Source organism: Mustela nivalis (genome assembly GCF_964662115.1).
Source record: "Mustela nivalis genome assembly, chromosome: 8".
Lineage (NCBI taxonomy): Eukaryota > Metazoa > Chordata > Mammalia > Carnivora > Mustelidae > Mustela > Mustela nivalis.
The window spans coordinates 93,861,038-93,886,476 of record NC_139027.1 but is presented as its reverse complement, the minus strand read 5'-3'; the positions used below and the strand labels follow the sequence as shown (position 1 = coordinate 93,886,476).

Genomic DNA, 25,439 nt, shown 5'->3' with positions numbered 1-25,439 from the left:
AGCCGAGGAACATCTGTCTATACTGTGCGCCTCTGTGTTTTCCTTCATTGCTTCCTGTCTCTTATTCCTTTGTCTTTCTGTTGATCTGTCACTCCACATGAAGCTCCAGTCAAATACAACTTCTTTTTTTTTTAGGTTATTTATTTATTTACTTATTAGAGAAAGCATAAGCAGAGGGGGAGGCAAAGAGTGAAGCAGGCTCCCCACTGAGCAGGGAGCCCGATGTGGGACTCAATCCCAGGACCCTGAGATCATGACCTGAGCCACCCAGGCGCCCCCAGGCTATGGTTATTTCAAGAAAAAGTCCTATTTGTGAATTCTTCATCTAGTGAAGATGAATTAAAATCAGAAAGTCAACTCTGCCACCTTTAAAAACCCAGGAACAGAAAAAAATTCCACGAGCAGGTATAACCCTATCCACAATAAATCACTTTCAATCCAGTCCTGAAAACTAATACAGAGTAGGAAGAAAGCATTACAGAAAAATTTTGTTTTCATTAATCAAGCTGGAAAATAACGGGCCTTACATGAATGCCCTTTAGGAAGACAGTTCTTATAGTTTTATGTTGATGGAAACTCACATTACATTCGAAATGCATGTTAAAACCATGACTGTAGATTAACTACCACTTTCAGTCGTCAGAAGATGAAAAATGGTCAAGAGTCACCCAAACTGAATCCTGGTTCCTCCTGGAAAATGTGTTCCTAAATATTTTCCCCCTGAACTACTGTGCTCTTTCTGTATCTTACACAGCAGACACTGCGATGCACAAACACATCCAGAAGGCCTTTGAGGGCTGACAGCCTGCTGGAACAATGAGGAATTCACCTGGGTTTCTGCCTTTCTGCCGGGCCCAGAAAGTTCTGGGTAACCCAGGTGACGTGTCATGAGAATACATGTGTAGCTCACACCATATGTATTATCTCCTCAGGGTAGACACCAAAATCCATGTTCGTATATGAAAATCCGAGATGCGTACAGAAATCAAGAGTGATTCTGTCATCTTGAAAGAAAAACACACTGTTGCGCTGCCACATGCCTCGTTTCTTCTTGAGTGACTGCAGGAAGTAGCGATTGCAGTCAGAAATCTCAGAAAGAAAAATTAGAGTAAGGGCAACACCTGAAGTTTATTCCTGAAAATACTTGGAGAACGACTGTGACCAATAAACCAGGGCTTAGTTCATGAGACTATGTCAATGAGCTTATACCATCCCATGTCCTGGTCAAACCCTCATGTCTGGGAGATGGAGGGACGTCTTTATCTTCCAGAGCTACTCTTAGGGAAAAAGGTGGAGACCATACTGACTGAGTCCCTACTTCAGCAGGAGAGCCAAAAACACCTTGCCCCTCCATAATCCCAAATGAAAATAAACATCTCGGGGCGCCTGGGTGGTTTAAGCTTCTGCCTTTGGCTGGGATCAAGCCCCACGTCGGGCTCTTTGCTCAGCAGGGAGCCCACTTCCCTCCTTCTCTCTCTGCCTGCCTCTCTGCCTACTTGTGATCTCTGTCTGTCAAATAAATAAAATAAATAAAATCTTTAAAAAAGAAAAGAAAAGAAACATCTCATTTTACTAGTGTGCAGCAGTGACTATGCAGGAGAAATTATTATTATTTTATTATTAGATGATATATTATTATTATTATTATTATTGTACTCAATTGTTAACCTTTTGAATTCGGACACCTAAAATTTTTAATAAAATATGAAGGCCTTTTTTTTTTAAGATTTTATTTATTTGAAAGACAGAGATCACAAGTAGGCAGAGAGGCAGGCAGAGAGGGGGAAGCAGGCTCCCCACTGAACAGAGAATCCGATGCAGGACTTGATCCCAGGACCCTGGGATCATGACCCGGGCTGAAGGCAAGAGGCTTTAGCCCACTGAGCCACCCAGGCGCCCCATGAAGGCTTTTTTTGTTGTTTTTTTTTTTAAAGATTTTACCTATTTATTTGACAGAGAGATCACAAGTAGGCAGAGAGGCAGGCAGAGAGAGAGAGAGAGGAGGAAGCAGGCTCCCCACTGAGCAGAGAGCCCGACATGGGACTTGATCCCAGGACCCTGAGATCATGACCTGAGCCGAAGGCAGCGGCTTAACCCACTGAGCCACCCAGGCGCCCCATGAAGGCTTTTTGTAAAGAACAAAAACTTCAGACTATATCTTTATCCTATCAGTTCCCACTACAACTGGCTTCTGTCTTGGCCAACATTTAGCCATTCAGATAAAGTCCGTATTTAGTGCTTCGTGTGTATGCATGTGTAAAATAAGCGGACAGTCATAAATCTTTAAGATTGTGTATAATAACTGTGAAATAAGGATTCTTGATACACAAGGTCTCGTCTGGGGAAAACAGCTGGAGAACAGTATGCAGTTTTCAAATGACGAAGGGGAAATATGCATTCGGTTATGAAAAAGGGAAGGAGAACAAGACCAAATATTAATAAAAGGGAAAAAAGCTTTTTCTGCCATCTTTCCGTGCTGCAGTAACAGTGTGAACAAATGTCCCACAGATGCCCTCAAGAACATTAACACTGCTGAAAGGGGGGGCGAAGGCCAGGTTCTTAGGAGGCCCTGCACCAAAGTCATCGTCCCGTTTCCTCACTGTGATGACGAAGCATGAGTACATTGGCAAATTTGAAATTATTGATGACCACAGAGCTGGGAAAACTGCTGTGTACCTCACGGGCAAGTTAAACAAGTGTGGCATGACCAGCCCTAGACTTGTATAACTGAAAGATCTAGAAAAGTGGCAGAATATTTCCATCCCCTCAGTTTGGTTTCACTGCATGGAAAAATTCTTCTGGCATCATGCACCATGAAGAAGGAAGAATCCAGGCAGGAGGGAAAATCCTGGGATTCCTTTTTCCTAGAAATATAATATACATGGCACGTGAAATGCCTCAATGGGAAAAAAAAAAAAAAGGAAAATAAATTACAGTCAACTAATGTTTGACAAGGGTGCCAAAAATTCAATGGGGGTAAGAACAGTATTTTACTCCCAAGCAGCCACATGCAAATAATGAAACAGGTGTCCTGCCTCACACCATACAGAGAAAATAACCCAAAATGCATCAAAGACATAAATGTAAGCATTAAAATGATAAAGTTCGGGATGCCTGGGTAGCTCAGTTGGTTGGACGGCTGCCTTCTGCTCAGGTCATGATCCCGGAGTTTCCGGATTGAGTCCTGCATCAGGCTCCAAGCTCCACAGGGAGTCTGCTTCTCCCTCTGACCTTCTCCTCGCTCATGCTCTCTCTCATTGTCTCTTTCTCAAATAAATAAAATCTTTTAAAAAATAAAAATAAAGTAAAATGATAAAGTTTTCAGAAGAAAACACAAAGGTAAATGTTAGTGGTCTTGAATCTAACAACGGCTCCTCGGCCAAACACCAAAGTACAAGCAACTTAAAAAAAATAATAAACAAATAAATGGGACTCAACCAAAATATCCCAGTTTTGTGCTTCCAAGGACCCCATTGACAAAGTCAAAAGACAAGCCACTAAATGGGAGAAAATATTTGCAGGTCATATATAAGGAACATGCATTCAGACTGTGTGAAGAATTCTTACAACTCAAATAAAAAGACAACCAAGTTAAGAAATGAGCAAAGAGGGGCGCCTGGGTGGCTCAGCAGGTTAAGCTGCTGCCTTCCGTTCAGGTCTTGAACTCGGAGTCCTGGGATTGAGCCCCGTTCTTTCTGCTCAGCAGGGAGCCTGCTTCTTCCTCTCTCTCTGCCTGCCTCTCTGCCTGCTTGTGATCTCTCTCAATAAATCTCTCTCAAATAAATAAATAAAATCTCTTAAAAAATGAGCAAATAACTTGAATATACATTTCTCTAATATTCAAATGTATACATTAATATATAAATGTATATATAAATATATTTTACATGATCATATATTTATATAAACATATTTATGTAAGTATATTTACATTCTTAAATATGTATTTAAATATAAATAAAATATGAAATATATAATATATATTTAAAGATACATATAAGGTATATATAAAATATATGGGACAATAAGCACGTGAAAATATGCTCAACATCACTAATCATTCGGGAAATGCAAATCAAAACCATGGTGAGATACCACCTCCCACCCACGTGGATGGCTACTATCAAAAACCCCAAAAGCAGGTGTTGGAAGGATGTGAAGAGCTGGAACCTGGAAATTGCTGGTGGGCTTGGAAAATGGCGCAGCCACATTAGAAATGGTTTAGTAGCTCCTCAAAATGCAGAACACAGAGTTGCCATATGACACACCAATATCACTCCTGTGTATAGAGCCAAGAAAAAAACTATGCCCACACAAAAACTTGTGCATGAAGGTTTAGGGTTTATTCGTAATAGTGAAAAGGTGAGAACAACCCTGATGTTCATCAACTGATGAAGAGATAAATAAAATGTGATCCATCCAGCCTGTGGAATATTATTCAGCCTTGAAAAGGAATAGAATTTTGATATGTGCCACGACACAGAGGAGCCTTGAAAACATTCTGCTGATTGAGAGAAGTCAGTCACAGAAAACCACGTATTGCATAATTTGATTTATATGGAATTTCCAGAATAGCTAAATCTACAGAGACCGAAAGTAGATTAGCGGTTGCCTAAGACTGGTGGTGATGGCTAAAGTTGTCTTTTGAGGATGATGAAAATGTGTAGGTAGTTCAGTATAGTATAGTTAAATATAGTGAAAGCCATTAAATTGTCCACATTAGATGGTGAGTGGTATGGCCTGTGAATTATATCTCAATTAAGCTGTCATCGAAAAATGCAAAGAACTTCTATATTTATCAAGTACAAAAAGAATGAACTTGATTAAAAACATCAAAAATGGGGAAAATAAAAACAAAATAAGATGGGAGGAATAAAATTATGACTGTTTATCATTAATTTAAATGTGTACAGACTGACTTTTTCTATTAAAGCGCCTATCAGGAGGTTACAGATCCACGCTGTTCAAGAAACATACTTAAAATGCAAAAGGGATTGAGAATGTATCAGGTGAGGAGATACCATGCAAAAGAGAAAGCCGGAATGGCAAAATTCATCGCAGACAAGTTGGGTCTAAAGTTATAGGTACTAAGATGAAGAGGGACATTTTTAAAGGCAGAGTTTGGAAAGAAGATGTAAAAGGTATAAGCAGGTATACATCTAACAACATAATACCTGAAGACTCTAAAAATGCAATAACAAGGTAAAATTTTAGCTTTTCAAATGGGAGTATCTACTAGAAGGAGGGAAAAACAAGGACACACAGAAAATAGACATCCTGGGGCGCCTGGGTGGCTCAGTGGGTTAAAGCCTCTGCCTTCGGCTCAGGTCATGATCCCAGGGTCCTAGGATCGAGCCCCACATCGGTCTCTCTGCTCCGCGGGGAGCCTGCTTCCTCCTCTCTCTCACTCTCTGCCTGCCTCTCTGCCTACTTATGATCTCTGTCTGTCAAATAAATAAATAAAATCTTTAAAAAGAAAAAGAAAATAGACATCCTTATTTCCCTCGGAAAACATTTCTTTCTTACACCTAAGGAAAGCCATATTTGTAAAGATTAATTGCATACTAGGCAACAAAGGAAACCTTTACAAGCCTTCCAAATTAAAGATTTAAAGAACAGTTCTTTGATCACAATCCAGTAGAATCAGAATTAGATAACCTGGTAACAAAAAAATGAAACTACATACAAGTTAAGAAATACAGTCTTCAGTCAAAGAAGAAATCATAAGACGACTGAAGAAAATCTTGAAAGCAATGGAAAGGAGACTATTTCATACCAAAACTTACAGAAGACACGAGAAGTTATACTCTAAGGAGACTTTAGTGTCAAATGTCTTCAATTTCAAACATTTTTTTAAATAAAAGAAAGTACTCATTTAAACCCATCAGAAAAGGGCAGCTCAATCCAAAGAAAGGAAGTAGTTATAATAAAGATAAATTTTTAAACTAATAAAAAATATCAGGGGCAAATAAACTCAAAGTTGTTTCTATGAAAGACTAATGAAATAATAATAATAAAAAAAAACTTCACATGCCCTATTAAGGATAAGAGAGGGGGAAGATGGGGTGTGGGAGGAGGTGGGGAGAGGGAAGGGGAATGGGGATAGGGGGGTTTCAGGGAGGAGGGGACAGAGAGAGGGAGAGAGTTGCAAAACAGATAAGATTGGGAACAGAGATATAAAAGCAAATGCATAATATAAAAGAATCACTAAACTGCAAGGCACTTTATACTAATCAATTTGATAACCTAGAAGAAACGATGATTTCCTAGGAAAACAAAATCATCCAAATGATTCAAGGATGGAAAATTAAGAAGATGAGTTCCAAGATCAGACAGGTTTGCAGCTGGATAATTCTCATTCTACTGTTAAATGGCAACAGGCAATTAAACAATAATAAGTCAATTCACTTGATGAAGCTGAGCACAATTTTAATACCCAAACCTGAGAGGGAGGAACGGGGAAGCTATTAACAAACCTGGCTTAGGACAGATTAGTTAACAGAAACTGAACTAATGTTAGCAAATAACAGAAGTCAGGCCTCTATCAAAGGACTATATCCTGAGACCAACTTGGATTCATTCCAGGAAAATAAAGGGAGCTCAAGACCAGAAAATCAATAAGATTTACCTCATCACTAAATTAACTGTGAAAAACTCTTAAGACCATAGCAATAAATGCATTTGATAAAAAAATAAAGGCACCTGATAAAAGGTGAGCAGCCATTCTTTATAAAAATGAAGATAAAAACAGAAGGACGTTATGCAGGAGGGATTATTAACTGGGAAGCACTAGATCAAGAGGTAGATAAAATGAGCCCATATTTGTTAAACAGTGACAGAGCCCCATGCATGCGTGGATAGAGGCGAATGAGCTCATGGATGAGCACCAGGCTGTCAACAGGTATTATAGGGACAAAGGCAGCGGTGAGGAGAGGAGAGTCTTAACAACAGGGAAGAAGGTAAAAGGAGGATTGCAGTTAAAAATTGTGCATGATACAAACACATGCAAATAAGACCGGATATTTTCCGGTATATAGTTTTTTAAAACCCTGCACACATTACTGGAACTACCAACTCTTGCTTTCAGCTCCGCAGCCCTCGCGTGCTTTCCCAGTACCAGGATGCAGGGGTAGATCCTCCGTTGGTGACATCCTATGTCATTGTACTCCTAAAGGGACAGGTGAAACAGCGCAGGGTCTTGAGGTCAGAACTTAGGCATCGCTGCGCCCACCCCAGCTCCCTGCTCGCCCAGCCCCCACTCTGAAGCGGCGGGCACTTGGAGCTCTTAAGAAGCAGGGATCTGAGCAGTTCTCTGGTTTCCCCTGGAGCCATCTGCATCCATCATATTTCCCACAGCTCTCCCCGAGTGTTGGTGCTGGCTCCCCCCGAGTGTTCCCTTAACTCCAGGCATACCCTTCTTATGACAGCACCTAGTACTCCCCGTCACAGTGCTCTGTCTGTCACATGCATCCATTGATCAACTTTGTGCTGGTTGAGGGCTGGAGCCCCCTCCTGTTAACTTCTCAAGTCTGTTTCTAATGCAGCAGCACCTGGCACTTAAGCACCCTGTCAGTACCTGCCAAATGAATGAAATGTACTCAAAACATAGTATGAAGTCTGCGTTCTGAAACTCCTTTTTGGAGCTGTTTGCTATCATTTTCCCAGGCAATTAAAAAAATTTCCAGCCTTGCTGCCAATAACCTGAAGGGGTAAAGGAATGCCGGCGTGCCCCATGGGACATGTCACTCTGGATGGTCCTTCGGCAGCAGGGACTTTGATAGCGCTCTTCCAAACCCAGCAGGATGGTGGAATGGGTACGTGGCTGAGTGCCTCCCGGGTCTGACCCTGTGTGACGCCACCCGGTGCCTGCAGCTGCCCTCTGGAAGGTGTTGCTTTTGCGGCAGAGCCGGAGGGCACCAAGCATGTGTCTGTCTCCAAAGTCCTGGGCACCACATCACAATGCCTTCCTGAGAAGCAGAATCAAGGACAGTTGCTGATCTTCATTCCTTCCCACCAAAGGTATCTCATACACCATCTTTGGAAGTTGGAGCCAGGGGGTGCCTGGGTGGCTCAGTCAGTTAAGTGTCTGCCTTCAGCTCAGGTCATGATCCCAGGGTCCTGGGATGGAGTCCCACACATTTGCCTCCCTGCTCAGCTCCCCTGAGCCTGCTTCTCCTTCTCCCTCTGCCATTCCCCCCACTTGTGCTTTCTGGCTCTCTGTGTGTCAAATAAGCGAATAAAATTTTTTTAAAAAGTTTGGGCCATACTCTTTAGCCATTCTACTTTCCCTGGGGTAATTTGCCACCTCCCTGAATTTACCTGAATCTTTCCCAAAATCTACTTATCTTCCAGCCTTCTTGACCATAATGAGTCTATAAATTTTCAATAGACAGTGTGAACTTACACTTGCTAATATTTGCATAACATGCACCTCTTTCGATCTCAAAGAAAAGCTTTGCACCGCAATGGTCTCTAATCTCCAAATAGGTTCTGTTCCTGGATCCCACTGGAATTCTATGCGCCTGTCCCCTAAGATCCCATAAATTGTGGTCCAGTTTCGCAGCCAGCCAAGGAAAGCACATGGGAAATCTTGCTGAAGTATGAGTAAGAGCCAACGAAAGGGAACATATTTATCTGCCTCGAATGCTGGGACCTGAGGAAAGCAAGTTTCATTACAGACAAATCAGGAAGGAGGTGCAGATTGCTTTTTATGTCACTCTGGAGTGGAGGTCTGCCATTGATCATTAAGGCCATTTCCTGCAATGCACTCACCAAAGTGATACTCACTTCGGAGTGGACAAAACTTAGGAAATGGCCAAGGGGAGCTCTGCTTACACTTTACACTCTCAGCATTTATTTGTATTATTTTCTTTATAGGGCAGTATAGAGACTTGAGACCACATTGAAAAAGCAAAGCTTGTCATCCTGTGGCCTTGGGTCAAGAATAGAGATAGTGCTGCTCATGTCAGTTTCAACCTCCAGTGGCCAAGGGTTTGATCTGATGCTCTTTCAAGTCTTCACCATAGCCTTTCTCAAGCTCAATGGCCAATAATCCCACAGGAGGAGATTTTAGGGCCCTCTCAAACTTCTGTTTTGCTATCTCTCCCCAGCCTGCTTCCTCTGCAAAAGTCACCACTTTGCCTGTGCATCTACCACCTCTTAGAGCCTTTGGAATCAGCCACGAATTGCAGTGCTGATTCCTTCCATGACCACATATTGTTTACAGGAAAACTCTTCTTCGTTATGCCTTGCCAGTCAGAGTGACGGTTTCATCCGCAACCTGGACCAGGCTCGGGAATGTTCTACACATAAATGTGAGCAAATGTCTTCTGTATTGAGAGACATGTACAATCTGTAAATGGAATCTATTGAAAAACCAATACATAGGGTACACTTATGTCCTGACCCAGCTGGAAGGAGGCAATTCATTTCTATCTTTCAGAAAATTGGTGTAACACATTGATTTTCATAACAAAGAAAGCAGTTTTGTGTCCTCTACCAAAAGACTGTCATAGTAAGCAATAAATTGCCTCTTTGGGGTGAACAAATTAATAAGATATTTTCTAAATTTCAAAATAACAAAGACAGAACGATGTCTGTAATGCTAAGTGCATCCCCTTAGTTGCAGGGCACTGTGTCATGGACCACCTGAGCAATGGCACATGGGGGCCGGTAGTCTGATTTGTACATCAATTCACCTGGCAACCTGTTAAAAGAAAGTCTTGCACATGACAAGCTTTCAATAAGACACTGACAAGATGGCCAGGAAGCCCCCTTAGCTGGCTTTTTCAGGTGTCCAGACATCTAGTCAACCTACCTCACCAACTCATCACCATGCTTACTGGAGTAAACCCAATCTCTTCCTTCCCCCCTGGAGATGGGAGAAGAGCCACTCACACGTTTGTATGGAATTCTCATTCCCCCTCGCTCTGTCCCCACATGGCGCTGTCCGTGTAATAAATAAACAAATCTTTATGTCACCCGGAAGTTCCTGGGTCAAATTACACAACTCGGACAATTTTGGGTCACTACAGCCTTTTGTTTTTCTCTCCACCTTAAGCCTTCTGGGTGACCAACAACTATCTAAAACTCATGTTGCTGCCATATGCTGTTGTTCTGCTTCATCTTCCCAGTAAAGTTCAGTATTTTTCCCTAAAGTTTGGTTTATCAGTATCTCCAGCGTCTATCTCCAGCTAGGGTCATGATCCCAGGTCCTGGGATCAAGTCCCACTCTGGACTTCCTGCTCTGCGGGAAGCCTGCTTCTGCCTCTGCCTCCCATCTCTTATGAATAAATAAAGAAAATATTTAAAAAAATTTAAAAAAACCATTTCTATCTTCCCACTTTTAAAGATTAATTCTAGGAATTATTGCTATAAATCCAGTGTCCTATCTCTTTCTTAAAAAGTCTTCTCCAGGGCATCTGGGTGTCTCAGTTGATTAAATGTCTGACTCAAAATTTTGGCTCAAGTCATGATCTCAGGGTCATGGGATTGAGCCCTTAGTGAGGCCTCTGTGCTCAATGGGGAGTCTGCTTCGCTCCTTTTCCCTTTGCCCCACCCCCCTACTCACATGTGCACACACGTGTTGTCTCTCTCTCAATAAATAAATAAACAAATCTTTAAAAAGTCTTCTCCAAAGGGAGTTTGACAAATAGTCCAGTAAGGGGCTGGAAGAAAATATTATAAGTTTTATTCATATTTCATGTCATCCATTTAACTGTTTAGCTTTTGCATGTCATTTATAATGTGCATAATAATTTAGTAGAGTAGTAGAGTTTATAATTTATCAAAAATTTGCTTAAATTTGTGCTATGTCCGCAAATATTTTTTGTATGTATGTATGTATGTATGTATGTATGTATTTATTTATTTATTTATTTTTGTGAAAGAGAGGTGCACAGTATTAAAAGGAGATCACTGCTCCAGGGACCCAGATATTTCCCCAAGTCCTGTTTCCTTCCATTCCCTCTGGGCTTCATTAGACCTCCTTAACACCAATCTTGTCCCTAAAACACGCCCTCTGCAGCACCAAGTTCAAATGCTTAACTCGGGCCATCACTGCAGGCTGTACCGGGATGACCTTAGGGAAAAGGGTGGTGGGTCTCATGGGTTAGCTGTGTCACCTCCATGAACAGTCCTTTGTTCTGAACAACTAGTGCAGCCCACGTTTACAATCACAGGCTCTGGCACCAGAGTGGGCATAGATCCCAGCTGGCCCCTCAGTAGCAATATGGCTTTGGGAAAGTTGTGTCATTTCTGGCCCAGACTTAAGGCTCATCCATAACGTGGAGGAGAAGACAGTGTGACCCTCAGTGGGCTGTTGAAAGGATCACGAGATGGTTCGACTCAAGTGCTCCGAGGTACCCAGCACACAGTAGGCCCACAGTAGAACAAAAAGTTGTTCTATTGATCTTATAGTTACTATTACTCATACTAACAAAACTAACTGATCATTTGAGATGATTTTCAAGCGAAGTGTCTTCGCCTGGATTTCTAAGATTAACCTACTTCAAAATGAATTCTGCTCTACTGTGAAAAACGAGCTAACCAGCAGGTTTCTTCTGCATCTTTTCTGAACTTTTTAGGATCCTCTCTAGAGAAAGGTTCTAAAGGAAGGCAAAGTGCAGAAATACTCTTGCTTCAAAGGATGTGTAGGAAATGATTAATTTTGCCAAAAAACAGTGCCTTGAACATAAAAGATGTTTGACGAAGCTCACTGTAGACAGTGTATCCCTCCAGGATTCATAAGTTGAAAACTCAATGTCCAAAGGGACATAACTAGGAGATGGCGTCCTTGGGAGATGTTTAGGTCATGAGGGTGGAGTCCTCATGGGCGAGATTAGTGTCTCCATAAGAGAGACCCCACAGAGATCCCTCGCCTCCTCCACCTTGGAGGTTATAGGGAGAAGATGGTCATCTGTGACCCAGGAAGTGGGCACTTGAACAGACACGGAATCTTCCAGGGTCTTGATCGTAGACTTCCCAGCTTCCAGAACTGAGAGAAATAAGTATGTCTTTAAAGCACCTAGTTTATGGTGCTCTTGTTACATCAGCCCAAACTAAGATAAAGCTTGTCTCTTATACTGAAAAATAACACAAATGTTAACAACAATTTAAAAAAGGAACATTGTGGCCAATGACATGTAATGAACATCATCTCTCCTCTACAGAGACAAGAGCTTAATTAGTTTCGGGCAACTCAGTAGAGTATGATTAAACCAAAGAGCAGCAAGATGTCTAAATGCTCAAGTCCTCTGCCTCCTAATTTTCTGCCAAAACAAAAGAAAAGCCCTAGGCTGGTTTTGGTTACCACCAAGCACAAAACAGTCAAATTCCAAATTAAAAAGCTCTGGGGTTTAATTGTGGATGTATGGAATTACATAGAAGCTCTCTTTGATCATTCCAAAGGATGTTTCCCTCAAAGGTTACAAATACATCTCAGCCTACCAACCATCTCAGGCCTACCACAAAAATTATATATATACACTTTTAGCATTTTAAAATGTGTCTAAATTTCAGTTTCGGATCCAGTTTTGACTATTGTTATGGGCTTAGTTGGATGCCCCCAGATTCCTACGTTGACGTCCTAACACCCAGCATCTCAGAATGTGGCAGTATTCAGAGACAGGATTTTTAAAGAGGTGATAAAGGGAAAATGAGCTCACTGGGGGTGGGCACCAAGCCAACAGGACTGGTGTGCTTACAGGAAGAAGAGATTAGGACACAGACAGTACAGACTGAAGGACAATCGTTTGAAGACAGAGTGGAGAACACAGCTATCTGCAAGCCAAGGAGAGACGTTTGAAGAATCGAACCCTACTGCCACCTTGATCTTGGACTTCCAGCGCCCAGAACCATGAGAAAATAAATTGTATGTTGCCTAAGCCACCCGGCTGTTATTTTGTTTATGACAGCCCATGACTCAGAAATTTGAGGACCTCCCCCCCCAGACTTTATCCTGAAGTTCTGTTTCAGCTTCAGGGGCTTGTGTAATACTACTGTATCAAGGAGGGAGGCTCCTGCCATTCCCTGCACTGGGTCATTGAGACACTGCACAGCTGTCCCCAGGGCTGGCTACATAATTTACAAGCCCCATGCAAAATGAAGATATAGGACCCTTTGGGCAAAAACAGGGAGGAAGTGTTTGTTAAAGGTACTAAAATAGAAAGCTCATTTCCTCCATCATCTATCTTCTGAAGGGGCATGGCTGCTGTTTTCTATTTGCATTTAATGTCATTCCAAGCAAATAAAAATTTTATAATGTGATTATGGGCATGATTTATGCCATTCATCTTCGCAGGGTGCAATGTCAGTGTTAAATAATTCACGCAGGGATTCCACAGCTGGGGCACACCCACGTGCCCTCTTCTTATCAGAACCGTAGAAATCCTGCACAAGACCAGCTCTGCCATCTTTACCTCACCTGGGGACTCACACCTGTTCCACCAACCCTGCTGCCCTCGGCTTCCTGATGAGTACGGAACTTGACAGGATCAGGAGCAAGGGGCTGCCTTTCTTTCCCTTCCCTCCTAAGTCACCACTTCCAAGGCTTGGCTAACACAAGGAGGTGACATAAGTGAGAAAGGACAAGACAGGGTTCTGGGCTGCTCACAAGAGGCCACTGCCTCCTGCCGGTGCTCAGAGCAAGCTCTGGTCTGTAGGGAAGGCGAGCTCCGGTTGACTCGGTCATAGACATCACGTGGTCAGCGAGTCTCGTTGACCACCACTCACGATGTGTCCATTTCCATGCTGTGCTCACCGGGCAGGGTGAGCAGTACATGCAAATGAGCAGTACAGGCAAGGAATGGTGGATACCCACAGTGGGCTGTCCCCTCCACTATGTACGTGCTCCACTATCCCACCTGTTATGCCCCAATAATGGGTCCATGATTAAAAGAGCGAGACTGATACAAAGCGAAGGTCAAACAAAGCTTTATTTTGCACCAAGCATCAAGAATCAAACTGACCAGCCAGGGCCGCTTTTCTTACAGAGAAGTCAACCCCTCTCTCCTTTACAGACTAGCTTTTAAGGACATAGGCCATGCGGTTGGGCCTGGTCATGCACAGGTGGCCAATGAAATTGTAACACACAGAGAAAGCTGCACAGTGATGCTAGGTGACCAATTGAATTACAACTTACCTTTTAGTAGATATTTGACCTAGCCTATCACCTTGGTTAGGATTTTCGCCCAAAAGACTCACAAAGGGCGGGACCCATACTCCTTGGTAGCTAGGGAGACAGTATGCAGCCCTCCACTGATCAGATGTCTTACCTGGCCTGACCCACCCTTGTATTTGGGCTTTGTTACCTGAGGTTGATTTCCAGGACTTGTTTTTAAGTAAGTCCCCTGGGAGAAGGGGAGCAGGGACAGCTTAAGGGTTAAACAACAAGGTTATTGTGTAACCTCAATGGAAGCCTCTGGCTAAAATATAAAAATATAAAGTAGGTCCTTACACCACCCACTTCGCTCAAAAAACACAAAGTCAAAAATAAAACTGAGTAATTCCTAGACATTGAGAGATAAGCACACTGACTTCACCTTAGAACCCTTCTGAGGGCGGTGCTTGGCAGGGTAGGGGGGTGTGAGGGGGTTGGGTGTGGATAATGGGACCTCTGAGGGTGTGGCCAAAGGTCAGGGCCATTTGGGAAGGGGCTTTCTGGGGGAGGGGCCCTTCTGGGAGCAAAGCCCTGGGTGGGGGCATTCCCTCTGGGGGCAGGGCTGGGAGCAACCCCAGAAACCTGGCCCACAGAGAAGCTGGTCCTTTCTCTCCCTCTGCCCCCTTTCCCCAGGGACCCCTAGGCTTTGGAGACTAAAGTCAAAATGAAAGCCATATGTCTAAATGGTTCATACTGTGGTTGGGTAGTGTTTTTAACATATTAATTGACTGGTTTTTCTCAGTATTTGTCAAACCTTTCCCAACTCAAGGCTTTCTCTTAAGCAGCAGCGCAAGGCAGGCCATTCAGTTTGGTCAAGCTGTTTGGTGATTCTTTGTAAAAACCCACCCTCTTGCGCTGCTCAGGAGGGCAGTGTTGCGTCCTAGGATAAACATAAATATATATCAAATGTGTTTACAAGTTATATTTATATGTATACATTCAATTCTCTGTTTACATATATATGTATAAAATAAAAATAAAAATATTGTTTAAAAGGCTGTTTTCCGGGGTGCCTGGTGGCTTGGTGGGTTAAAGCCTCTGCCTTCAGCTCAGGTCATGATCCCAGGGTCCTGGGATGGAGCCCCTCATCGGGCTCTCTGCTCAGTGGGGAGCCTGCTTCTCCCTCTCTCTCTGCCTGCTTCTCTGCCTACTTGTGATCTCTGTCGGTCAAATTAATAAATAAAATCTTTTAAAAAAATGCTGTTTTGCAGGGAACCTGGGTGGCTCAGTCCTTAAAGCATCGTTTTTCTACTCAGATCATGAACTTAGGGTCTTGGGATGGAGGCCCACATTGGGCTCCCTGCTCAGCAGGAAGACTTCTTCTCCCTCTCCCACTCCCCTGCTTGTATTCCTGCTCTGTCTCTCTGTCAAATAAACAATTTTTTAAAAAGAAATACTTTATTAAAAAATATATGTAAAATGCTATTTTGCCCTCTATTCTGGTAAGATTGAACACATTCCTAACAAGAGATCTTCCTTGACTCCGTGATAAAAATTTAACATTGTCTTAATGAATCCTCACAACATCCGCCTCCCCAACCCTTCTCAGATGTTACAATTAAGGTTCAGTGAAGTCCAAACACTGGGCCTGAGGTAATATATCCAGTATGTGGCCTCTTGGCATAGTCCAGCAGCCCAAATTGGGGGCGTGGGTGTTTGAGTGTCGTTGGCCAGGATGAAAAAGCTGAAAGATGAAAAGAAGGGTAGTCTTGCTTTTTGGCCCAAAAAAAGAAGATTTAGAAAGAAAGAGACCTGTCGCCCAAAGGAGGAGGCTCCCCACTGATCCCGGCTGGGCAGGAGTCAGAGCAGAAGGAAAACTCCCATCACCAAGGAGAATGGGCTTCTCCTTCATACAAAAGCATAGGATCCCTCTCACCTGATATGTTTCTGTCCCATAGTCATCCCCCTGTGCCTGCCCCATAATAGCATTCACAGGAAATGGCTGAGAGATACATTCAACTTGCAGAATTATAGCAAATAAAGTAATCTTTGACCCATCCTGGGAGCTTCTGATTACTGGGAGGGGCCAAGCCATCCTAGGGCAAGTGCACTCATTTCAAGAACCAGTAAAATGACTCCAAGAGTATCATAAGGGCTAGTGATCATGACTGGTCCAGAAATATTTCTGGGAGTCCCTTTTAACATCCCTCCCATCATTTCTTCTCATCTCCAAGGGAATGGTACTTAGGTATTCTGAAAGAAATATGCATGACTAGTAAACTGTGTGTGACCCCTGCCGCCTAATTCATCCCTCACCAGCAATTAACACTGATGGTTTGAAGGATGGCTACTCCCCTGGCAGGGCAAGAACTGAAGCAGAACATATGGGGCGAGGCGGCTCTTCCCCCTGGATATAAATAATTAAACCCAGTAGCCACCCTTCCTGCCTGGCCACTGTCATTTAGGTATGGCTGATTATCCCTAAATGGGAATCAGATGGGGGCGGGGGTGGGGGAGGGAAGCAGGTGACGGTCAAAAAAACTACAGTAGCTGCCACTGAGGGTCCAACTTGGCATTAGACTGAGCTCAAGTCCTGATTCCATCATATACGAGCTGTATGAACTTGGAAAACTGAGTTCAACTCTCGAAGCATCTGCTTTGCCCCCCCTTGGAGTGAGAATAGTCAGTAGTATTGACTTCACAGGGCTTGTTAGGAGGATTAAATTAGATACTGTTCATTTAGCACAGTTCCTGGCCTATAGAAGGCACACATAAAAGTTGATTATCGTTTTTATGGACCTCCAACTTTAAGCCTTCTATAAAGAACCAAATGATATCTCTGAAAAATACCAACTGCCTACAAGGTTGTAGGGAAAGTGGTATCTATGTTGACCTGATTAGAAAAAAGTGGAAAATCTCTCTTGTTTAAGCCTTGTTGAAAATTTTCTAAACTCTGTCCACTCTTCTGCTTTAGTAATTAGAACAAACGTTGGAGACTCGTGATTTTCTGATAATTGAGTTGCTCGTTGTAACGCAGGGCAATTCGACATTAGTGTTTATTTAAAAAATTACCGCAAATGAAGATAAATGGTGAGACGTGCACTAAATTTGATGAAAATCCTGACGTGAGTGTTTCTTCTTGGGATTCTCTCTCTCTCTTTTTTCTCCTATGATCTGAGAGTGGATTACATTCTACTTGGGTGATGGCTCAGGTCAAATGTGTGGTTTTGCAGGTGCCTAGCCTTTCACAGACAATCTTGGAAGAACCATCATTGTCTCTGTAAGAAAACGGAGGGAAAGATGTGATTTTAACACTCAGCCTACAACAGTTCAACAATCTACCAGTGTGAATTTAGAAACGCTGAGCAAGTCCCCCTTCTAGTAACGAATATCTCTCCCGTTTTCTTATAATACCTGAGTTTCTACAACTGAGCAATCTACTCTTTGGTGTAAAACAGCTTCCCAGGATTGTTTCTCCTTTAAACGCAAGTGAACTTTGGGGATGGCACTCAGATCCCTTTCTTTTACTGGACAACTGTGGAGCAGGGGTTGGGTGTGTTTCAAGAGGGAAAATATCCACAAGGGGACAGAAAAAGGACATAAATGTACAAAATCCCATTTTCCAAGAATGTAAAAAGCTAACTTCCAGGGGAGCCTGGGTAGCTCAATTGTTAAGCATCTGCTCTTTGGCTCAGGTCATGAGCCCAGGGGCCTGAGAATCCAGCCCCGCATCGGGCTCCCTTCTCAGTGGAAAAACCTGCTTCTCCCTCTCCCACTGCTTGTATTCCCTATCTCATTGTGTCTCTGTCAAATAAATAAATAAAATCTTAAAAAAAATGCGAACTTCCAATATTTATTTTTTTTCTTTGCTCTAAATATCTCAATGTTCACTTGTTGAAAGCAATTGATTGAAGCCCTGGGAAGAAGTGGTAGATTGAAGCACTCATCAGAGTTGTTTGTGCTGCTTTGCAGGGGTCTGGCTGCACTAAATTATTTCAAGAAGTATTAATTATCTAAGTCACTCAGAAGAATCCATTTACCTATTTCATTTTCTTTTTTTGAAGAGAATCTTTTTTTTTTAAAGATTTTATTTATTTGTCAGAGAGAGGGAGCAAGAGCGAGCACAGGCAGACAGAGTGGCAGGCAGAGACTGAGGGAGAAGCAGGCTCCCTGCCGAGCAAGGAGCCTGATGTGGGACTTGATCCCAGGACGCTGGGATCATGGCCTGAGCCAAAGGCAGCTGCTTAACCAACTGAGCCACCCAGGCGTCCCCCTATTTCATTTTCTGTGGTTCTTGATCCTTACCCCAAATTCTCACAGGCCTCCGCAGCTGGCACAGAGTCCGCTCCCATAACTATAATCCCTGTCCCATACTCTCACCTCCATCATACATCATACATACCTGATAAAACCCCACCCTGGTAAAAACCCAACCTTCTGTCCACCCTATGTCTGCCCCTGGCAGCTGAAGGTGGTTGGTGAGAAAAGCAACAATGCTGGAAGCTTTCACATTAAATTCTTTTTTTTTTAAGATTTTATTTATTTATTTGACAGAGAGAGATCACAGTAGGAGAGAGGAAGGGAAGAGATCACAGAAAGAGGAAGGGAAGCAGGCCCCCTGCTGAGCAGAGAGCCCAATGTGGGACTCGATCCCAGGACCCTGAGATCATGACCTGAGCCGAAGGCAGCGGCTTAACCCACTGAGCCTACCAGGCGCTCCTTTCACATTAAATTCTCAGCCACAAATCCAAGTATGTTTCTCTGACCGACAGAATCTCCATTCTTCTCGTGAAATATTTTGACTATTTCACATCTTCTTTCCTCCAACCTTAAGCCAGGGCTTCTCAACACTGGCCACACTTTTGAATCACCTGGAAGACTTTAAAACACAGGAGTGCCCACCTCCAAAGGACCTGATCTAATTGGTGTAGAACCAATTAGATTAATATCCAATTAGGGTCTGGATATAAGTGTGCTTTTAAAATTCTCCCAGTGATTCTAATGTACAGCCATTTTGTTCAGAGTGAGAATTGAACACCTTCCATCAGATACAGCTGATGACCGACCATTCTGATGACTTCACTGAGAAAAGTAAATTGAGGGCACCTGGGTGGCTTCAGCTCAGATCATGATCTCAGGGTCTCGGGCTCTCGCATCAGGCTCTCTGCTCAGCAGGAAACCTGCTTCTCCCTCTCCCTCTGCCTGCCTCTCTGCCTACTTGTGATCTCTCTCTCTCTCTTTCTCTCTGTGTCAAATAAATAAATGAATAAAATATTTAAAAAAAAGAATGAAAAACAAACTGGGTGGGTGTCTAGGTGGCTAAGTGGTTAAGCGTGTGAATCTTGGCTCAGGTCATGAGCTCAGGGTTATGGAGTCGAGCCCCACGTCAGGCTCCATGCTCAGCGGGGAATCTGATTGAGATTCTCTCCCTCTCCTTCTGTCTCTTCCCCCTGCATGTGTGTGCTCCTGCTCTCTCTCTCTCTCTCAAATAAATCTTGAAAAGAAAAATCGGTAAGGAAAGAAGACCCACAGAATCCCACTAAGTTTACCTGGGTGGAACCCTTACTCCAATCCCTTCTGAGTGAGGACAAGCCCCTCCACTTGGGGTTTCTTCTCATTTCCCTGATCTCTGAGTATGAATGTGCTCCAGGACCCAACCTCAGACTTCTCCTCTGTCTACACTGAGTCCTTGGTGACTGTCCCTCTTCTACCATCTATCTCCTGATGACTCCACATCTCCACCTCCAGTCCAGACCTGGATTTTGAGCTTTCTTCCACTGCCTGCTTTCCAGATCTACCTAGATGAGTTAAACCCAACATGTTCAAAACCAAGCTCTTATTCTTCTCGAGCTCTGCTGGTCTTGCAATAGCTCAAACAGGAAACTGTAGAGTCATTCTTGATTCATCTCTTTCTTTCACTGCCCACGTTTAATTATTTGGTAGAAACTGTGGATTCTAGCTTCAAAATATATTCTAAATCTGACCAGTTCTCCACATTTCAGTTACTCCCACTGTGGTCCAAAACACCGTCTTCTATGAGTTATTGTAATAGTCTCCTATCTGGTCTTCTGGATTCCATCTTTGCTCTGTTCTAGTTTATTTTCCACTCAGCAGTTAAAGCAATCCGTTTAAGACAAAAGTCAGACCTTGTTATTTCTCTGCTCTAAAATCTCCAATGGCTCCACATTTCACTCAATACAAAATTCAGTCTTACAAAATTTAACACTCAACTTCCTTCTCAATTCATCTCCTACCTCTTCACTCAGCTGTCTCTGCCTCCGCTCACCAGCCTCCTTAGTGTTTAACAGAGTACAGCAAGTGCGTGCCTTTCTTGGGGCGTTGCACTTGTTTCCTCTTCTTAAATGTACCCGTCTTGTTCTCTGAATCCACTCAAGGATCTGCCAATGTCTTCTTATCAGAGTAATCTCCCCTAACTGCACACACAGACAGCACCAGCACCATCACAATCAACATAGTTTCTGTCCCTCTCTACTTTTGACTTCTTATCAACAGCTGACATATTATATATTTATTTATTTACAGTCTGTTCTCTCTCTTCTATTTGAATGCATGTGCTATAAAAATGGTATTTGTGGGTTTTTTTCCTTATTTATTCTGTGTTCAGAAGAGGATTTGATACATAATACTCAGTACATAATTGTTGAATGAATGAATGAATGAATGAATGAATGAATCAATGGAAATATCAGGTTATCTCAATCATAAGAGAGATTTCTCTCAAGCATTTTCTATAGTATTGCCCTATTTCATTCTCTGCATCTCTGGGTTGATTAGTAGATAAAATCATCATGTAAAATCAGTTTGAGCAAGGTTGGATCCTTAAGCTTCTATGTCACCTAGGACTCCAAATGTCACGGTGTACCATGCACATTTGCCTCCAGCCTTCTCCCCCATATTTTGGTCATGGTTCAGCAGCTGTGGCATCGTTCAGCTTTCTTTTCCCCTCCCCTGTCTCAGTTCCAGGAGGTCCTCCTTGGCTTTGGGCCCCCTCCCTGTGGGTGATGAAGGCAATGTAGGGAGAAGCAGCAGCTTCCCTGACTCACCCCTGCTTTCTCCATTCATACTGATCCAGTAACACATAGCCTGTGCAGTACAGGGCTGGCCAGGTCAGTCTCTGCCACCTTAGGACCTCATTTTTGTTCCCTGCGGCAGCTTGGCCATTTGCAAAATCAGAAATTGTATAAGTACAAACAGGAGACAATATGCCATATTTTATGGATTTTATGATGCCCCTCCCCTCCCATTTTCTTTCACATCTCCAATGTCAGGAATTGTCTTATAGTTGGGGCTGAGCAGGTGGAAGTCCCTATAAAGTTACCACAGCTTGACCCTGTGCCATGTGGTTACTGCTCCTAGGGCACCAACTGATCATCTACATCCCTTGGCATGCCAAGCCACAGGCCTTTTGAGGACCATTTAAAGAAAGAAAATAAACTGGTTATTATATGAAAATCTCAGATAAGGAAAAAAAAAAAGAAAAAAGAAAAAGAGAAACCCTACCAGCATCAAACCAAGCAGAATGGAGGGGTGGCAATTTGGATGACCTCAGAATACTTTTATAAGAAGTGTAGCATGCAAAACAATCTTGAGAAAGGAGAACAAAGCTGGAGGTATCAGTTTCTTGGATTTAAAGATATACTACAAAGTTATAGTAATCAAAACAGTAGGGTACTGGGAGAAAATATACGCATAAATCAACGGAAACAGGATAGAGAGCCCAGAAATAAATCCACAATTATATGGTCAATTAATCTTTGACAAAGGAGGCAAGTATATGTAACAGAAGAAAGTCTCCTCAAAAACAGTGTTGGGAAAACTGGAGAGCCATTTGCAAAAGAATGAAACTAGACCACATTCTTTTACCATACACGTAAAGAAACTCAAAATGGATCAAAGATCTAAATGTGAAGTGTGAGGTGTGCCTGTCTTGCTCAGCCTTTACAGCATGTGACTCTTATTCTTGAGGCTGTGAGTTTAGGTCCCACATTCAGTGTAAAGCTTACTTAAAAAAAAAAAAATTAAATGAATAAATGAGAGCCCTGAAACCATAAAACTCCTAAAAGACAATAAGCAGTAATCACTTGGAGATTGGTTTTAGCAACATTATTTGTGGGTATGTCTGCTTAGGCAAGGGAAACAAGAACAAAAATAAATTATTAAGACTACAACAAAATAAAAAGCTTTTGCACAGTAAGGGAAACCCGCAACAAAACCAAAAGGGAACCTACAGAATGGGAGAATACAGTGGTGAATGATAAATAAAATAAAGAATTAATAACCAAAATATGTAAAGAACACACACACACACACACACCAAACCCCAAAAAAACCCAAACCCCAACATATAATCCAATTGAAAAATGGGCAGAGGACTTAATAGACATTTTTCCAAAAAATACATACAGACACCCAATAGACATGTGAAAAGATGCTCAATATCACTCATCATCAGGAAAATAAAATCAAACCCACAGGGAGATCTATCACCTTATACTTGTCAGAATGGCTAGTATTAAAAAGACAAGAAAGAACAAGTGTTGGCCAGGATGTGGAGAAAAAGGAACCTCTGTACATTTTTAGTGGGATTGTAAATTGGTGCAACAACTGTGGAAAACAGTATGGAGGTTCCTCATAAAATTAAAAATAGATTTACCATATGCTTTAGTAATTCTAGTACTTGATATTTACCCAAAGGAAATAAAAACACTTGATTCAAAAAGATATATGCCCTCCTAGGTTTTCTGCAGCACTATTTATAATAGCCAGTATATGGAAGCAGTTCAGGTGTTTATCAGTAGATGAATGGGTAAAGATATGGTGTATATAGATATATAATGGAATATTATCCAGCTATAAAAAAGAATGAGATCTTGCTATTTGTGACAATATGGCTGGATCTAGAAGGTATTAGGTTAAGAGAAATAAGTCAGACCGAGAAAGGCAAATACCATATGATTTCACTTCCTTTTTTTTCTTTTTAAGATTTTATTTATTTATTTGAAAGAGAGAGAGATCACAAGTAGGCAGAGAGACAGGCAGCAAGGCAGGTGAAGCAGGGTCCCCACCGAGCAGAGAGCCCAACTCGGGGCTCAATTCCAGGAACATGGTATCATAACCTGAGCCAAAGGCAGAGGCTTTAACCCAGGGGCCCCTGTAATTTCACGTCTATATGGAATATAAAAAAAGAAACAAGTGAACAGACAAAAAAAAAAAAAAAACAAAAATAGACTCTTAAATACAAAGAACAAACTGGTGGTTATGGGAGGGAAGGTGGATGGGGGATGGGTGAAATAGGTGAAGGGGATTAAGAGGTACAAATTTCCTGTTATTAAATAAATAAAATAATTTTCTGTTCTCATCTGGAGATGAAAAGTACAGCATTGGGAATACAGCCAATGATATTATAATAAGTTTATATGGTGACGTGATGATATACTTACTGTGGTGATCACTGAGTAATGTATAGAATTGTCAAATTACTATGTTGTACAACTGAAACTAATTTAACATTGAATGTCAGGTATATGTCTAATAATAATTTTTTAAGTGCAGCATGACAAAAGCTCTGGGTGGCTCAGAGGAACATATTGTGAGAAAAATCTGGGCACTGAAATCTCTCAGTTAGAAAGTAAATAAAAGTAGTGAGATTCTTAATGTGAGGTTTGGAAAAACGTTAACCAAAAATTTTAACTTTTATTTTATGTATGCATTAAGGCCATATGTAATAAAAATCTGTCTAAATACTTACCAAAGAGCTTTTTGAATACATTTAAATTAAAATATTAATGAAAAGAAAACATTGTATCATAGTTTGAATGGTAGCATTTTTTGTTTCTTATTAAACTATACCAGGAAAGGAGGCCAAGACTCAATGAAATATGGCTATTATCCCCAGTTTCACAAGAGCATGAACCTCTCTGGCTTAACAAAGCCTAAGGAATCTACTACAGAAATGGGTTGTTCTTACTACCCTGGAGCCTTTTGTGCAGACTATGAACCAAAAGCTCAATATTAATTATAATTAATCTTAAAATTAATTATATTACAAAGTTGTATTATTTGGAAGATGTGTTTAAATGACTCAAAGTTAAAAGATCTCAGTATAATGCTGGTTCTATAATTATCCTCCCAGAAAACATTACTTGTAAAACTTAATGATGTAGAACCATAATCATAGCATCGAGTAGGAGGTTGCCAAGCAGATGGGAAAGTTTTTTGGTTTTTGTTTTCCAGTTGTTTTCTTCCCTTTCCCCCCCTCCTTTCACAAGGAGAATCAGCCACCTGTTTTTAAAGGCTGAAGTATTTTTACTGTTCTTGGTCGGAAACATTTGTTTAAACAAAGTAGCACTTGGTTGCTAAACCCTTGATTCTAAATGGACATAGCCATCTCATTTTTGTTGGGCCAGGGTTTGGATAACAATTTGATTTCCCAGTCTGTTTCTTTTGTGACCATATAATCCTCTCCCAGTGTTGCATGCTCTGTGAGCTACAAGCACTTGAGAGCTCATAAGCACAAAGACTCTAAGGTTTCTTTGGGATTAGCACCATACAAATGCAGATTTGGCACAATGGAATACTGATTCCATCCTTGTAACTGTTACTACTCTACTTCCTGCTTCCTCTGGGTAGCAAAGCAAGCCACTGTTTTTAAAATACTTACTTTAGCTGCTGACTTTTCATTGGCTGCCTGGAGAAGAGAAGGAGTTCTTCCTATGTATTTCAGTGTTTTGATCCCTTTCAATTATTTTTTAAAATATATGTCATTAAATTTTACAGGAGTATTACAGAATTCCTAATTGCAGAATTTGAACTTGAGCTACGCAATCTTACTTTTCGTCTTTAATCTATGTGTCAATGACCTTTTTAAGTCTGATTACCTGTATGAACTCTCTTCAGAATCTTTCCCTGGTTAACACAGTATAGAGAAGTGCTGGAAACCAGTTCTTTTCTGTGACACAATTCTTCCAACGGAGTTGAAATGCTTTGCAAACAATTTCACGTATATCAGCCAATTCATATACAAATCAATGTCATGTGAATCCTTTCCTTTTTATATATCATCTTTCAGTGATGATCAGGAATTCATGCTGGTACAGAGACTCTGGTTTGGGAGGAGGAAACAGGGGCTTGCGAGGGGAGGGCGAGAGCAGAAGCTGCTCACCTGCTGTTAGAACGACCTTAGCTGGTGGTACCAACATCTTCACCCTTTATGCATCTGCATCCTTTATGCATGAAATAACAATATGCCTTTCCCTTTCGTGTAATCCTTATTTAGTTAATACCCAGTAGGATTTGCAAGCCCTTCACATCTCTGTGGATT

The 25,439-nt window shown here is 41.9% G+C and overlaps 1 protein-coding gene across 2 annotated transcripts in view; it reads left to right on the top strand.

The window, feature by feature from the left end:
• LOC309872041 (conserved oligomeric Golgi complex subunit 2-like) overlaps nucleotides 1-25,439 on the top strand; it is a 1,078,599-nt gene that overhangs the window by 732,712 nt on the left and 320,448 nt on the right. The window contains exon 6 of one of the 2 annotated variants that reach the window (XM_082745625.1): nucleotides 12,707-12,884. The exons of the other annotated variant lie outside the window; for it this stretch is intronic. Within the exon in view, the coding sequence (XP_082601751.1) occupies nucleotides 12,707-12,860 (154 nt within the window). The 3' untranslated portion in view covers nucleotides 12,861-12,884. Of the gene's footprint in view, nucleotides 1-12,706; nucleotides 12,885-25,439 lie in introns of those variants that run through there. 2 annotated transcript variants of the gene reach the window in all.